The sequence below is a fragment of the Trematomus bernacchii genome, unplaced genomic scaffold, assembly GCF_902827165.1.
Source record: "Trematomus bernacchii unplaced genomic scaffold, fTreBer1.1, whole genome shotgun sequence".
NCBI lineage: Eukaryota > Metazoa > Chordata > Actinopteri > Perciformes > Nototheniidae > Trematomus > Trematomus bernacchii.
This window is the reverse complement of record NW_022987605.1, coordinates 929,095-947,208: the sequence shown is the minus strand read 5'-3', so window position 1 is coordinate 947,208 and position 18,114 is coordinate 929,095. Positions and strand designations below refer to the sequence as shown.

At 42.2% G+C, this 18,114-nt stretch overlaps 1 protein-coding gene across 1 annotated transcript in view; it reads left to right on the top strand.

Annotated features, from left to right (window-relative positions):
- Positions 1–567: 567 nt before the first annotated feature.
- ank2b (ankyrin 2b, neuronal) overlaps positions 568–18,114 on the top strand; it is an 88,371-nt gene continuing 70,824 nt past the window's right edge. Inside the window, exons 1-3 of the mRNA XM_034130884.1 lie at positions 568–847; positions 10,355–10,456; positions 15,834–15,932. Coding sequence (XP_033986775.1) covers positions 716–847; positions 10,355–10,456; positions 15,834–15,932 — 333 coding nt within the window. The 5' untranslated portion in view covers positions 568–715. The remainder of the gene's footprint in view (positions 848–10,354; positions 10,457–15,833; positions 15,933–18,114) is intronic.

Here is an 18,114-nt window from a genome sequence, read left to right as displayed (position 1 = left end):
TGTTCTCTTGTTCCCATACTATTTGAAGAAGTCATTAGTAGACACACTCATGTTCACTTTGCAAGTCACTCAGACATTTCAGGCCAAACACAAGGAGGTGACACAATGCACAAATGCCATACAGGAAGTTAAATCATCTATGCTCTAATTTGAATCTTTTGAAATCCACAGATTTCCACTCCGGCCCCATTCGAGCGTGTTCAACTCCTAGTGTACCTTTTACATGTAGCAGCATACATGCACCTCTGTTGCCAGACCAGTGGATCGCTTTAGTGTTTCTTCTGGAACATACCGTTTGACTCCATGTGATCAGGACTTATCGGCACAGATAAGCCTCATATCAGTCCATAGTGTGTCAGTGAAGCCCCCTGCTGTTTTGGCATGCCGCCCTGTGCAGACCACCTACTCTCTGCTCTCTCTCTGGATGCATATCTAGGCTGGTGGGTGTAAAAATAGCCGGGTTGGGGGGGTGTTAGTCAATGGTCAAAGAGTTGCACGGAGTGAGAGCTCTGCTGGCAGTCACAGTGAAACAGGGACAGCAGCGCTGCTCAGCCGGAGGGAAGGGAAGTTTGACAGGGACTGAGGGGGGCGTCCCCCCTGGATGGTAGACTGTTTTTTAAGGGGGAGGCCAGGGGGAGCAGGGCTGGATTATCAGAGTGATTAAATGCCCTCACTTAGATTCTGTACGTTCTGATGGGATAGTGAACCTCGCAGCATGGGCAACGCGGCCATGTGTAAGGTGTGCGGCTCGGACAAGGGCCTGAGGACGGGGAGCCGGTCCCACCTGGACCAGGACGCTCTCCCAGACTACTACTGTGAGGACCACTGCCCTGTGCAGACCCCTCTGGTAAGAGTTCAGGAGACTTTACAGACACACACTGAACAAACGAAACGTTGACTTGAATTCAATGTATTATGTCAACAGATTCCATATAACTGTATTCGGTTAGTTGCTACTTCGTACTCAAGTACTGTTCGTGCTTACTTGAGCTTTTTCACATTATGCTACTTTATACTTTTACTCCCCTACATTTATTTGGCATATTTAGTCACTAACTACTGTGCAGATTTAGAATATGAATACAACATATAACTAACACATGACTGTATATTATTGCAGGTTAAGGTACGCAGTAGTTAAAAAGAAATCCAAAGAAAGCCCACATTTACCAAGTGCAACACTGTAGTGATGAACACATTCATTTTCTGACAAAGTACATTGTGATGCTAATACTTTTGTACTTTTACTTAAGTACAATTTGGAATACAGGACTTTTACTTGTAACTGAGTATTTCAACACGTAGTATTGCTACTTTAACTGAAATAAATCATTTGAGTGCTTCTTCTGCATATGAGCGATTTGATGGACTTCTATAGAGCAGGTTAGCTCTCTAAACCCAGAGGTATGTTATACTGGTCACAGTCTTCGTGTTCTTGGTGTCACTGACAAGCTAATGTACTTCCAAGCAGCTGACACGTTCCCTGTTTTCAATGGAAGCAGGTACTTCAAGTTCTGCGTGGAGAATCAACTCTGATTGGTGCATTACAATGGGTATACCATTATGAAGGTGTTCAGTGCTGGATGTGTGTGAGGAGCTGTGCATTGGTTAGTGTGTGTAGGATGTGTGTGAGGAGCTGTGCATTGGTTAGTGTGTGTAGGATGTGTGTGAGGAGCTGTGCATTGGTTAGTGTGTGTTGGATGTGTGTGAGGAGCTGTGCATTGGTTAGTGTGTGTAGGATGTGTGTGAGGAGCTGTGCATTGGTTAGTGTGTGTAGGATGTGTGTGAGGAGCTGTGCATTGGTTAGTGTGTGTAGGATGTGTGTGAGGAGCTGTGCATTGGTTAGTGTGTGTAGGATGTGTGTGAGGAGCTGTGCATTGGTTAGTGTGTGTTGGATGTGTGTGAGGAGCTGTGCATTGGTTAGTGTGTGTTGGATGTGTGTGAGGAGCTGTGCATTGGTTAGTGTGTGTAGGATGTGTGTGAGGAGCTGTGCATTGGTTAGTGTGTGTAGGATGTGTGTGAGGAGCTGTGCATTGGTTAGTGTGTGTAGGATGTGTGTGAGGAGCTGTGCATTGGTTAGTGTGTGTAGGATGTGTGTGAGGAGCTGTGCATTGGTTAGTGTGTGTTGGATGTGTGTGAGGAGCTGTGCATTGGTTAGTGTGTGTTGGATGTGTGTGAGGAGCTGTGCATTGGTTAGTGTGTGTAGGATGTGTGTGAGGAGCTGTGCATGGTTAGTGTGTGTAGGATGTGTGTGAGGAGCTGTGCATTGGTTAGTGTGTGTAGGATGTGTGTGAGGAGCTGTGCATTGGTTAGTGTGTGTAGGATGTGTGTGAGGAGCTGTGCATTGGTTAGTGTGTGTTGGATGTGTGTGAGGAGCTGTGCATTGGTTAGTGTGTGCTGGATGTGTGTGAGGAGCTGTGCATTGGTTAGTGTGTGTAGGATGTGTGTGAGGAGCTGTGCATTGGTTAGTGTGTGTAGGATGTGTGTGAGGAGCTGTGCATTAGTTAGTGTGTGTAGGATGTGTGTGAGGAGCTGTGCATTGGTTAGTGTGTGTAGGATGTGTGTGAGGAGCTGTGCATTGGTTAGTGTGTGTAGGATGTGTGTGAGGAGCTGTGCATTGGTTAGTGTGTGTAGGATGTGTGTTATTACCGCTCCTCACCTTTCCAATGGCAGTGTGACATTGTTGCTCCTAAATACCCCTGCACAGCAGCATGTGGACTCTTGTGGCTAATTTGAAAAGCAATGTAATGAATTTAGCAGCAAGTAGCTGCTACTGGGAGAACAACACAAAGAATGAGTCTTTTGTTTGTTTGTTTGTTTCTTAAAGATATATCTTGAGTGACATTTTTGTGAACGTTTTCGACTCGCCAATCTTAACACTTATAGTACGCTTTCTAAAATGGTCAGCTGTGATAGAAGATGTATGAGATCATATTTATGTATCTACAAATAACAGTCCTTTAACATAACATTGAACTTGAATGCATAGTAAACCCTCGCTCTTAGCGATAGTGCTCATCCTGTACAAATGTGCCTGCTTTCCTTTCGGCTTCACATTCACTCAACTGTCAGAATGTGTTCATGCTACTGACTTGTTATACCTAAGAAGTTGCAGAGTGTATTTCACCTGACGCGGCGCAGGGACTGGCGCAGGCTGCTATATCGGTCTGAGTTTGCAGGAGGAGGCAGGACCCACAGCCTGCCCTGACCTCTGCAGCTCAACACCCTGCTTCTTTGCTGATAGGATGAAAGAGAGGGAAACAGCAAACAGTGGGACAGAGCTTCACCACAACACTGTCTCTGGATATTTATATCATACATAGTGACCCTCCTTCATTGGAACTGTTAAGATGTTCTTCAGACGTGGTGTGTTCATGAGCTTTAAGATCATGCTTCAAAGAGCATGTGTTGCGTTTGGGAAGTGGAGTTTATTAAGGGATTAGTTATAATCATGGATCATAACCCTAACTCTATTGACAATGCCATCCATATTGCTACTTAACTAGCATGGCAAAAAAAACAACGTCTATACATAAAATAATTGGGAAATAGGATTTGATGAAAGCATCATGACTAGAGCCAGACTGTAGTTTGACCAGAGCAGCACGGCCAGCTGCTCTGTTTGCTGTTATACTCTGCTATCCCAGCGTGAGGAGCATGATGTGAGAACGTGAAGGTTCTCTGAGTGGACTTATGGGACATTAGCACATTGGACTACATCTTCCAGATTGGACGGATACAAAGCAACACAATAGGAGCAAAGAACCTTTCCAATCCTCATAAAGACCGCCTGCTTTTATCTTTTGACTTTAGTTATCAGACATTAAAGCTTTCTCATTTCTCTAATTCCCCTCCTCGACTCCTATCCTCGTGTCTTAGTCCCGCCCACAGGAGATGAGCAGAGGAGTCGAGGAGGGGAACCGAGGAGAGAGGAGGGGAAGCAGCAGGCGGTTAGAGAAATGAGAACTCCTCTCCTCTGAGCAGTCATTTTAAAGAGACGTCCATTAATGATGACAGGAGGCACAGCACTCTGTCTGATGGACAGATGTGTTCATGACCACTTATATATTTACTTTGAATTCGTTCACAGTGCGGTATAATGAGACAATAACAGGCTACAGATGCGGACATATACACACATATATTTATATAAATATATACAATTTCAGAATCAAACAAGTATGAGAGCACTCTCATAATAACGTAACACAATCAGAGACTGGATATATCCCCTGCGGGTTGTTGTGTGAGCCACCTCTTGAGAATTGTCGTATTTTTTAAGAATTGTTTTTCTTATGTCCATCTTCAAAAACTGTCCGACTGACAGTTTAAACATTGTCACAGGATAGGTACCTGTCAGCCAATAAGACACGTTTATGTCCATGCAACTCTCTGGTGATTGGTCTGGTGTCTTGCCTCTGTTGCATTCACTGAACACGGGAAATTACAATCCTGCCGTCCTCTCTAGTGTCATGATGAGGTTCAGGTAAAGCACGGGTAATGTATTATATTATTGAGGGAGAATTGTCCGGGGCTAAAGAAAAAACATCCGGGGCTAGAACCATCAGTGTCTCCTCGGTTAGAGCTCCTCCAGAGAGCCTCCTCGATCCTCGGTCCTCGATGTGCATTTAGAGAAATGAGATGTCCTTCAACATGGCGCGCTGAAAACCATTTCCGGGTCACTACCGGAGGACCGAGGAGTCGAGGAGGGGTAATTAGAGAATTGAGAAACCTTCCGTGTGTGTTGAGCCTGAACCGCCAAATCTGACGCTGTGTTCACTTCCTGTTGGAAACTGTCAGCATTCTTTAGTCTAAAACTTCAGCACAAGCAGCTCCGAACACATGCATAAGTACAACCATATCATTGTATTTTATAGCCCTATGCACTTATGTCTAAATGTGTCTAAACAAATGATGTCCCAGGTCCCGCACTGATAGGGCCACAGGAAGAGCTCTGATTGGCTGGGCCATTTCCAAGTTGCCTTGGATTTGGCTCAGCTCTGCACTGCTGATTGCTGATCAGCTGACATTACTCATAATGTTAGTGAAGGGAACAGGGAAGGTGAATGAGATGGGTCTGGTTCAGAGATGACAGCTTGAGGATAATGAATTAGAACAGGTTATTTATACTCTGCATGAAGGGTCTGCACGTGTGTCATTCTAATTACAATCGCTATCACCTCAAAGTATAAAGAGCAGCTTTTGATTTGACCAAAGGTCTTGCTCTTTAGTTCAAACGGTTAGTGGTTGGATTTGTTTGAAGTGGTGGTATTAGCTTAAAACGATAAGTGCACATGGACCTGTGTCTGCATGGACCTGTAAGGAGCTTTTAGTCTGAGACACTGGGAGAAGTGTGGTTGCTAGTGAACAGAAATAGTGTTATTCCATCCGGACAGCCAGGAATAGAATGTCTTCAATCAAATAAACAAGAACCGAGAGGCAACTGATGTGTGTGTGCTCTTGTTCTTATGTGGCTGTAAAGTCCTCTTGGAACTCCTTCTAAGGATTGAGATGTTTAAAGGGAGAATTAGATTCAGGTTCAATGTAAAGAATTGGACAATAGTATATAGGGCAGTTACATGATGATGCATTTTGTTAAGTGTCTATTATTTAGCTAACACTTAAGTATACCCCTACTAAAGTATATACACACTAAAGTACGTACAAATCATGACTAAGTTATTGTTTTTGAAGCTATAAAGTGGATCTATTGGCTCTTGCATGTGTGCTTAAACTCTAACTCTAATGGAGATATACATTCAAGGGTTATTTATTTGTATGCATTTATTCAACACAGGGTCGCACAGCAACAAATAAATAAATAAAATAAATGTTATCTATTGGATCAGGTTTTTTTGCTTTCTTAAGTTTCCTTTGAAGAATTACAGCTGTTTCTGAGCTGCTCTCCCCGGGGGGGGGGGGGGGGAGAGGGTGGGATGACTGCTGATTCAATGAGTTCTAAAACTGTTCACGTGTCAGCCTTTAATTGGCTGACACGTCGTTCCCTCATCACTCCAGATATGGGTTCTCATTGTTGTTTGAAATCCAGACAGTTATGGAGAGCTCTCTTCTCCTCTGGTGTTGCATCGTGGGTGTGCGGTGTGAGAGGAGGGGGCGGAGCATCCTCTGTGGATCTGTTGGCTCTGTTTGCAAACTGGATAGAGTCCAGGCTGGCTGGGAATTTATTTTTCATGTGCTGGACAACAAAGTTGATCAGACGTTGGATAAGTGCCTCTGTGCGGGGGTGGCTTAAACACTGCACACTTTTGAAGGACAGGGATGATGGAGGCTGATTTAGGCGGGAACACATGTGACAGTGATATGATGAACATGTGTTAATGACTGTATCTACAGTAGCTGTGGCAACAGCATACATACATGTGAGCTGGATCCATAATACGTTTTGGACTACAACAAGCCTCCACACGTGAGAAACACACACTCACAAATGTGTGAGTGTGTGTGTGTGTGTGTGTGTGTGTGTGTGTGTGTGTGTGTGTGTGTGTGTGTGTGTGTGTGTGTGTGTGTGTGTGTCACATGTACTGATAGACAGCTCTAACAGGAAGCGATGCCCTTCATGTTTTATGTGCTTACTTCTGCTGACAGACAGAGCCTTGTTGTCATGGTTACCTCCAGAGAGGGCAGTGCTTGTCTCCGTGGTAACTGGGAGGGGCAAGGATGCTTCCACTGGTCTCGCACAGAGCATACGGGGGGGGGGGGTTTGCATTATTGATAAAGCTCCTCCGGCTACAGATAAAGACTTTCTTAAATGAATGTTTGATGTAATGTGATGTGGGGGGGGGGGGACTTTAGGACTTGGCTTTGTCATGCTCGGCAGGTCCGATTGAGTTGTGACGTAATGTGTCTAGACACGAGCTGGAACATAGACAGGGACAGATTGTTTAATTAGGAAACATGTGAAACAATGAAGTGTAACATCTTCATCTGATCCATCAGTTATCAGATACTTCTTTGAGTACACCAAATGCAGTTTAAGATGCACTTGTTTTGCTGTGATAAAGGAAACATAGAAGGAAGACCATGCCTGACTAAAGTTTATTGGTTAAAAACAGCACAGTTTGTCTTCTCTAAATGTTGTTGTCATTGTAAATGCACTTGAACCCAGTAGTTAATAAGTCAAAGTCCAAAAAAAAACTGTTGCAATAAGAAAAAATAAACGATCAAAAACCTTTTTTAATAAAGATAAAATTATAAATATAAATATTTTTAGCATTTCTACATTTTGTCTCTTCTATTCCTTCAACATATCCCATATTGATATTGTCATAGTTAGTGTTTAATGACGTTGGGGTCGTCATGTCATCAAGCATTTTGTGTTCAGGACACATGTTCCCTTCAAAGAGAGTGACTAAGCTCCTTATGAAACCATGTAGGAAGCGGCCTGCCACAATTCTCCTGTTTTCTGCAATGTTAAGTGTTTTCCATTCAAAAGCCTCACTTGTCTGAGAGTGTTGTTGGTCTGTGTGTCACTATAGCAACCCGCCAGTAGTGGAACGATGATTAGGGAAAGGTCCTGCATAATGTGACTCTGCAGCACTGGAGGCAATGTGAGGACATGAGACGGGGGGGGGGGCTGCTTTGTGCAGTGAAACAATAGTGACCCTGTATGTATGAGGCTTTAATACTGGTCATTTGATACACTTCAGAACTTGATAAAAATGTGATGCAGGGCCCTCTATGGTGACCCTCCGCTGCTAAACACCTATTGTGGTGCTCTGCTGCATGTAGCTGGTGTATTTCTTAACACATGCCCCTCAAACAACCTCAGTCTACCACTGCATGTATAACTGCAGAGGCTTGGGGACCGACAGACATGTAACTGGATTCTGTATTCCCTCACAGTCACATGGAAAAATGACAAATGACCCTCTCTAACTCTGAATTTCTCACATTTATCTCAGTGTTTGTTTACATTTTGGTGTGTCCGCAACATGCGATCCGACCACACCAACTCTGCTATACAATCAAGTAGAGAGGAACTTCTACACATCAGAAACTTGGTGGACAGCATGTCTATCACCGAGACCGTCAAACAATGGGGATTCGCCATGGAGGAAGACAAAGCGAGGGTCCCGGGCTGGAGTGCTAGTGAGGCTAAGGAAACGTGAGAACCGGCCTCCTCTACCGAGTATTCTTTTGGCTAATGTCCAGTCACTGGACCAGAAGCTGGATGAAGTCAGGAGCCGGATGGCTTTTCAGAACTGTAACGTGATGGTTTTCACGGAGACTTGGCTCAACTCTGCTTGACTCCGCCATTGTCCCCGACGTATTTTCTATTTTTCCCCAGAACCAGACTGTAAACTCAGGGAAAAGTAAGGGAGGGGGTGTGTGCTTTATGGTGAACTGGTGCATAGATGTGGGGATTATTTATTCGGACTGTTCTCCTAATTTAGAGCACCTCATGATCGGCTGCTGGCCTTTTCATTTGCCGAGGGAATTTACAGTGGTTGTGCTGTAGTATAAAATCTGAGCAGAGGACACATTTTCGATACTAAATGTCTTGGTTTCTTCTTTTCTAAGGTTACATTGTTCTGTTGTCTTACATAATACACTTAAATAAAAGCCATATTCTTTTATTTATTTGCATTGAGATAATCCAAGTAATCAGGTTACATACATTTTATATTTTGATACTAAGATTAGGTTACTGATTTGTTTACAGGTACAAGTACACAAGTACCTTTTTAAAGTAACCGTCCCAGCTCTGCAACGGCACCAGCTATGTCGAACCTTCAAGTCTCTGCAAGTTGACTTGTAAAGTGTATTTTCTTGAATTATGATCTATCAGTAACTCCACAGCTTATGTTATGTGTACATTCTGGACTAACACGTACAGAACGATGACCCTCTGAAGGTGATGTGGGGAGTTGGACAAAGCTCTATAGTTGTGAGTGAGTGATGCAATGCAGTTCTCTGCAGCAGAGAGCAGCTGACTGCAGGTCAGCTCCAACCTTCAGACCAGGACTATTGTATTTGTCTGAAGGAGACATCAGTGCTGCAGTGCTCATTTCAGTCAGCATTCTTTCCTCTAATCTCTGCATTCTGTTGGAAACCATGGGGAGGGTGGTGCTGTTAGAGAACCAGTGACACATTGGGATTTAGGATGGAACACATTTGGACTTTCAACACTGCTAATAAAAGTTGAAGGCAAACTGTGACATCAAAAATAAGAGTTGATTTCTGAGAACAGAACATCAGCTGACGTGTCTGAGCAAAACATGAGTCTCTTCCTTCTGACCTCTGGTTGGAAGCAGTTTGAATGCAGTAAAATAAGCATGGCACTGTGTTTTTTCTGCAGGAAGAGCAGCGAGCTGGGAGCTTTGAACAAGCTGTATGTGAGCCAAGATTTAGCTTTAGTGAAGCACGAGAGGAAAATGCTGAATCATTCTGCCTCCTTACAGTCCTGGTCTGCTCCCAACTCTCTCAGCATTATGAGACAACAGTGGACATGTCCTTCCCAAACACTGGACACACGTTTATTAGGCATTAAGGAAACCGTATATGTCTAATCATGTCTGCAATTACTGAACATGTAAACATTTGAATTGCACAAGATTGAATACATTGATCATTCGTTTTTTTACAGCACAATCTCATGCAAAAGCAAACTATACTTTATCGAGTGGAGACACACAGCCTGCATACATTAGATTGGATTATGTTATGTCAAGTAACTTTGATTTAAACAAAATACAATTGAAGAAGCCCTGCTGTATTTTCTTGTGAACAAACAAAAGATATGTGTACATTAAGTGTAGGTGGCGTGTAACCCCATAAAACATTTGCAAAGCCAGCATTCAGCGTTTTTCTGTTGTAGTCAAGTGGCTGCATTTTGAATCGGCTCTAACTGGTCATTGAATTTGCTGATGACAAATGCATGGATGTTTCAGAAGAACCGTACACAGATAAAGAGTATTGCCATTTTAGACAGTACCAAGATGGGAAATGATCAAATGGAAGCATTAATATATAAAACAGAAGAGGTCCAATAATGGATCCTTGTGGGATGCCAAACAGCATGTCATATTTACTTAAAACTGTCAAATGAAGCATTGAAAAGGAGGTGATGAGTTATGAACAACTTAAATGCAGTGTCAGATAGATCCACCAAGCTCTCAAGCTTGTATAATAACATGTGATGGTCCTCAAAAACCAACCAATGTTTTTCAGTGGTAATCATCAAGTCATTATCATCATTCCAGTTTATTTTGTGTTGAGAAAGAATTTGTCTTATTCAGCCAAAAAGGCTACATTTTATAATTATTGCTCCTCATGTACCACAAATAATTATGTAGAATTATTTTTAAAATATCTTTCTCTGTGTCTCTTCCAGTCGGACAGTCACACCAGTTTCCTGCGAGCGGCGAGAGCAGGAAACATTGACAAAGTTTTGGAGTTTCTGAAAGGTGGAGTGGACATCGGCACCAGCAATCAGGTAAGAGACACATCACATACAGTCACACACTACACCCACTCACACCTGGCACAATATGGACAAAATGTTTCAGACCCTAAACCCTAAATCTTATATTTTGATGAAAGTGTGGGGAAATGTTAGAGAATGAACATAAAACCAAATAGGAAATACAATACTTTGTACCTTAATTACAATTGGTTGGGTTCAATAAGATGTTTTATTATTTGCCCTCCATTGTCAGTCTACTAGTGTTGGCATATGATTGCAGGATATAGAGGTGTTAATAGTAATATTCATGATGGCTGCAGTTCATTTAGTTCTAACATGCATGCTTCTTACTGGGCTACTTAAAATTAATGCCCTTTTCTGCTTTTGGGGTTGTTCCCTCTCCTGTAGTGTGTTCTACAGGTTGTTGTGGATGTAAATGCTCTGCAAAGGCTACAATCTCTATAATATTCCGAGTCCAAGGGCATAGGTTCAGCAATGAAACAAGTTAAGCTGCCCACGTCAATTGCTGATATTAAACAGTTGTTTGCAGAGATAGGCTGTTAAAACCTTGTTTGGTCTTTCTTAACATATAGGTTTTATGGCTTCAAAACAGTTGCCTATTGAAACATCCAGCAGAGCAACAGAAGCATTCATCTGAGTTGTGTTTGTGTACCTTTCCCATTACACGTCGTCATGCATACTTACAATTCACAGAATTTGTTTTTTATAAGTGCTAATGTGCTTGTGTTGTCTAACACTAATCTTTGTAATATCATCATATGAAAATGGTGTTACATTCCAGCAGGGGGGGGGGGGACTGCGTTATATCAGGGAGAGTTTCTTTATTTAGGCCTAGTTATTATCTCGTCTCCTCCAAGCCATTAGCATTCCATCCTGTAAACAGTCCTGTTGTGGCAACAGCTGTACCGACCAGCCCAGTAAACATAAGTCACATGGAGAGGAAATGTAAGAGTTGCTGGTGGCTCTGTGGTGTGTTAAGCCTATTTGTTACCAACTGATGTGTTACGAAGGCTGTTAGCCTCATCGCCACTCCTGCAATTGAAGATATTTTGAGCTTCTGGTTTATTTGTATTTCTCTCAAAATATAGTTTTGTCCGACTGTAACTCAGATGAAAAGAAAGGCATAAACAGGTTTAGTTATTATCTATGGTGGCCGCCAGGTGCAAACGCGTTACAACGGCAAAACATGACCATTTGTCAAAATTGCGCTGCAGTTTCAAAACGATGCAAATATAAAAACACAAAAGCCAACATATGCAAATAAAGAAACATCTTCACCAACTTGACAACTTTGAAAAACAATCAACACTGTAGCGCGTTTTCACTTATCGGCAAACTTAATTATGATGACTAATAAAATGTAAAAATAAATGTCTTTCATGTTCCTTGACAATCCGCAGAGGATTATTAGTGTCCTTTTATCTGTATCAGTATTTGATTTGCTTTTGTTGCTGGACATGTGAATAGTCAACTCTGGCTGTAGCTATAACTGCTTTATTTCAGTCCATATATCAGATGTTTTATCTATGGTTAGCTAGCTAGCCAAATAGCCTAATATTTTTGCATTTTGCCTGGATGAAATAAAGGAAGCTGATTGGTTTGGAGAAAACTGCACTAATGAGATGCTTTTTTCTCTGAGTCGGCTCCAGCACTGCTAAATTACATTTTCATGGCTTTAAAATCCATAAGTCAATTTGATGATTGGAAATCGTCTCCCAAGTGACTGTTCATGTGGTCTGACAGAATGAGGCGACAGGTTTTATGGATGGAGGAGTGGGCGCACATTGAGAACGATAAAGCGGTTATTGGGTTCCTGGAGGTAAGGGAGGGCATGGGGGGATGTACAAAGATGAATAGTGCCTCTGAGAGTTTTACCAGAAGGTTATTCCCTTAAGATGGGAAGCCGCTAATGTTCCATCATAAAGACATATCATCACATTGTGAGTAATCAACATGCAGAGAATTTGACATGGGTTAAACTCATGGATATTCATGGTTAGGGTGGTTGAAAAGTCCTTTCCTGGCCAAATTGGAAAAATGTGGGGGGGTGAAATTGACTTGTTGTCCAAAAGACAGATTCAGCAGTATTCACATCTGAAATATAGCTGTCTGTTTTTATGGTTGAACAGTGACAGGTGCTACTTCAAACCCTAACCCTGCTGGAGGCTTTTTTCCTGAGATGGAGAACTGAACACCTCAGGGGGGAGGGGGGTTACACTGCTGCCCCACATTTCCCTTACTTTTAATAAAGTTCCTTCTACGTTATCTTTATCTTTTGGAATCACAAGTCACTTTTTTTATGTATATAGGAAGAATTTAGTTTTCTAGGAAAATCACATCAATATTTTGAGTCCAGCACAAAGCTATGATTGGAGCTGTCTGCTTGGTAACACCCGATTTTTAAAACTCTATTGAGACTTGCTGCCTAACGACTTACCATCCAAGGTCAATGCATAACCATCTTGCAAAAGTGTTGTTTATCGTAGAAAACAGCAGTCAATAGAGACAAAACCAGACCTTAATAAATTGCTAATCAAACAGGAAATGTTCGTATTGATTCAGAAGTCTGAAACATGGCTTATGGCCAGACACATTACCTATCCATCAATCAACCAGAGATCTATACCCTTGCTTTCCTCGTCGCTACGCGAAGGACACACAGCCTACTGTGTTAGCACTGTGTTTCAAAATCAGACAGCAAGGCCACAGAACAGGGTCATGCTATAAAACAGGGCCGTCGCCAGAGCAAACCTTCAGAGAGGGCCTGTGATTTTCAACGAAGGGCCCAAAAAAACGTGATGTGCTGAGGCACAAATTAAATACCATTAAAACAGCATGACCAATATAATTGCGTAAAGACACAAGCTGCTCCCAAATGCGCACAAATAAACAGCAACATTCAAACCACCTTTGCAACCGCGCCTTGTGTGTACGGCCGGGAAAACACAGATGATCAACAGCATGCACGAGCATGTGCGAAGAGAAACAAACTCACATGGAAAACATCACAGCAACAGCTTTGCTTGGGTCTTACACTTCAGCCAGCCACAGCAGCAAACAGATACACAATACAGAGCGACCCCCCATGATGCACTAAGCAGCAGAGTATTTTATTAATATGGGAATAGTCAACTCACCGCGTGATGCTAATTAGTCTTTTCTGACGTCCATTATTTGTTGATAACAGAATAGGCAGGCTACAGAATCCAAACTCAGAAGAATTACAGAATACACGGCACTCAAACTTGTTGAGTTATGTGTTCTGAATAGCGATTGGTCTGAACACACATAATTGTAAAACACATTTTATTTGTATGGAGGGCAAATATAGCACATGGGAGGGCCGGGCCTTACCTGACCCCCCCATGGCGCCGGGCCTGCTGTAAAACCTTGGAACATTTCCATTTAAATTAAAATCCACGGAGCACAATCCAAAAACACAACCTTTTCTTCAGTTTTAATGACACACTGGGTAACTGCAGGATAACATGCATACACATGTCAACTGATCCCCAAACAGCATAGCTTGCAAACACATTTCCCCCGTGATGTACAGATGCCCCTTGCCAGCTGTGGAATACCTCTGGGCAAAGAAAAGTGAAACAAAGTTAGATGGGTACCCCTCAGGGAACCTGTGTAGGGACTCTAGTCCAGTGGGCCCATCAGCCTCGGGGGGGCGTGTGATGAAAGTCAGTTCAACAGTGACGGAGGAAATTGCTTATTGACTCAGAGGGTACTTTTTGTGCTACAGCCTAATGCTCTTGCTGCTGCAAAAAGGTTACTCAGTCAGGATGGTTCTCTTAGAAGAGAAAAAGGGCAAATGAGGAAGCAACCCTGCAATCATCGGTATGCTGTTATTGGAGTAGAAGAAGAAGAAGAAGAAGAAGAAGAAGAAGAAGAAGAAGAAGAAGAAGAAGAAGAAGAAGAAGAAGAAGAAGAAGAAGAAGAAGAAGAAGAAGAAGAAGAAGAAGAAGACATACTTTATTCATCCCTTACAGGGACATTTATTTTCCCCACTCTGTTGTGTTTACACACATTACACACACAGGTGAGGATATACATGCATCAACACAGAGGATATATCCATGCAGACACTCAACCACATGCAGATAGGAGAGGTGAACATAATGTTGTGTTTGTCTGGCTTCAAATATCTTCATTTCCATTCTAATGTTAAGGCTGCACTATTCCATTTGATTTAAATGTTGCAGTGAAAACCTTAGAGATAATTATACTCGCCTTTAGGGTCGGACTGGTCATATATGAGATCATTCTTATCTTTGTGCAGGTGAACATTTGCAGCTGTTGTTTAATCACAGAAAAGGAGGATCATTATGGTTGATCTTCCACTTTCCATTCCATCCCTGCCTCCAAGTCTCACAAGTCTTGATGAGCAAATCAGTGGGGGGGTTGGCTTTGCACCCAGTACAGCCCATACCCACAGGACAACATTGTGGAGGATTGTCCTACCTGTGGCTGATGTTCTGTGTACACACATGCACAGGACTGATGTTATGTCCGCATGTATGTAGCGCTCAGTACTTTACAAAACAACCAATGTCTCTGTTACCACGTTCCAGACATGAGACGGTTATACCTATAACCACTGATAGTGAAAGTGTAGGCAGGAAGTGACCCACTGAACTGGTGTCAGTGATCAATACCATTCTGTTCCAAAAAGAAAGCTGGTTCAGTTTGTATTTTCCAAAGGATCTCAAATGCTTATTGTTTCATCCATCACCAGACAATAGCAGACACAGTGTTTGAAGAGTTAAAGGGATCAACACAACAGCTTGACCTGCACACAGACACACACACACACACACACACACACACACACACACACACACACACACACACACACACACACACACACACACACACACACACACACACACACACACACATATACACACACACACACACACACACACACACACACACACACATATACACACACACACGCACACACACACACACACACAGACACACACACACACACACACACACACACACACACACACACACACACACACACACACACACACACACACACACACACACACACACACACACTCACACACACACACACACTCACACACACACACACACTCACACACCTATTTCTATCTCTACTCTGTGACTGGCTCTGCTTCATGCCAGCATTACGTGGCACAACAACTGAGCAACTTTGATATCTAGCGTTGATATTTCAGTCTCAGAGAGGGACAGACGCATGTAGGACAGATGGAAACTGAGATAGAAAGGCAGGCTCCGTTAGCTGTGTTAGAGGAGGTAACTCTTTCTATTTCCATTTGGACCTGTCTTTATTCTTTGTTGATGTTGCGTTTATTGGACTAACTTTGCCTACGTGGTCTTTTTCCAGAATGGTCTCAATGCACTGCACCTGGCAGCCAAGGAGGGCCATGTGGACCTGGTCCAGGAGCTGCTGGAGAGAGGGGCAGCCGTGGACTCTGCCACAAAGGTGGGTGATCTCAGCTTCACACTGAACACACTTCTGTCCATGAATAACAATTGCTTGGTGACATGGTTGATTTGGTTTTCGTGTTTTATCACTTTTTTGTTATGTAATAGTTTCCCAACGCTCAGCTGCTATATAGTCATGTTTAAATTATTTAGAGCTGAATATGTTCCAATATTTAAATGTTTCAGACTTTGTTATTAAAGAGGCCTTATCATGCTTGTTGGGGTTTTCCCTGTTCTGTAGTGTTGTATAGGTTCTGGTGCATGCCCAGCCTGAAGGAGTCCGTTGTTTACTTCCATAATATGATGTCACCATCACTATGGAACACTCACTCTTCTATTGGCTAGCGCTCCAACACATTGTACTTGATAGGCTAAGGGGCGGGACATCTCTAAGTGGTTGACCGATCACAATAGAGCCAGCCAGCTAACCAATCAGAGCAGACTGGGCTCTGGTTTCAGACAGAGGGTGAAAAGAGGTGCCGCAGCACAGGCAGTATGAGAAAAATAAAGAGCTTTAGAACATTAAAGCATGGAGACATGTCACAGTGGAGACAAATTAGACAACTTACGAATGCAGTGCTACTTTGCAACTTTAGTCACAATGACTTATTCTGAAATCAAAAAAATGTGCCACTTAGTGCACCATTACCCTGCGCCATTTTATTTGTGTCAAAAGAATGGATGGAAAGAATTGGCACCTCCCATTGGTTGCATTAGATTGTTAGTGCGCTTTTAAGGTCTTTTTAAGTATATTTATACTCACAAAATAATTAATTTAACGTGAGTGATTGATTGGATGTAGATTGATAAACACAGAGTTTAACATTTTTAAATAATATGATGAGAAGAAGGCAGATCATTGACTGAGGAAAACAAGCTTCTACAGATGACTAAGAGTCTAGAAATAGACGAGAGAGTGCAGCACTAGAAGAAAGTGATATGGATAGTGGACTAGTCACACTAGTAAACATGGAGCTTTGCGTGGTAGTTAACATTCCAACTACTGTAACTAGAGAAGTTCCCCGTACAGATTATAGTTGGAGTTGCACCAAAATACAACTACATGGTACACAACATTTTCACTACAGCAGATTACTGTGAATGTAGGCTGGAATATTCCAGTTATTATATTGAAAAAATGTTCCTTAGGTTAACATAGAAATACTAATAATGCCCCATTTTAGAATCATAAATACCTGCATTTTTATAATTCATTCATTAATGTGTTCATCACACCTGGTAAAGGTTGAGCTAATTTAATGACTTTATGTACTGCTGCTGTATATCTTAACCTATCGTTTTATATCATAGTTTATGTATTTGTTTATTTATATTTTGTATTAGCTTATAATGTGAATATGTAAAGTAACTATTAAATAACGTTGTTAAATAAATATAGAGGAATAAAAAGTACACTATTTCCCTCCAAATGTAATGGAGGAGAAGTATAAAGTAGCAATACTTAAAGGGGACCTATCATGCAAAATGCACTTTTTGATGTCTTTTATACATAAATATGTGTCCCCGGTGTGTCGGGGAACTCACGCAGCGTCAGAAAATAAAACCCTTCCTCTTTTCCTCCATACCCAAATCTTTTAAAAACGGGGGTACAACGAGCGGATACAGATTTGCTGCCGATATGACGTCAAATCGGCGGCGGACCCACAGAAAGTTGCTATCCGAAACCATGCCTGACGTGTTTTGGACGTAATCTCGTCTTTGTTTACATTAGCAAGCCTCGCTAACACTCAGAGCTAACCTGTACTGGAGAGCACATGTGTTTAAAAAGCAGGAAATACAAAAAAGAACTCACCTTGTGATAAACCTGCAAGAGAAAAAGCATTTGAGCTCCATACTGTTTCAGAAATAATCCTTGATGTGGTTTAGAACAGGATGGTGTTTTATCACAGCAGAATTTAACTTTATCTCCGGTAGAATTCTGATCAGGCATTAGCTCCGCCTCCTCTTTTTTTTCTTTTCAAGCTAAGGACCCAAAATCCACGTTTCTCTAACTGGGCTGTAATAGAGGGGTGTGAGCAGTATGAGGCATGGCTACAATGGGTGATCTGTTTGGGATTTGAAGCAAAAAACTTCACAGACATGTTTTGTATGTATGGCCCTACAATATATGTTTGCAATATAGCATAATAGGTCCACTTTAAAGGTCCCCTGTCATGGCA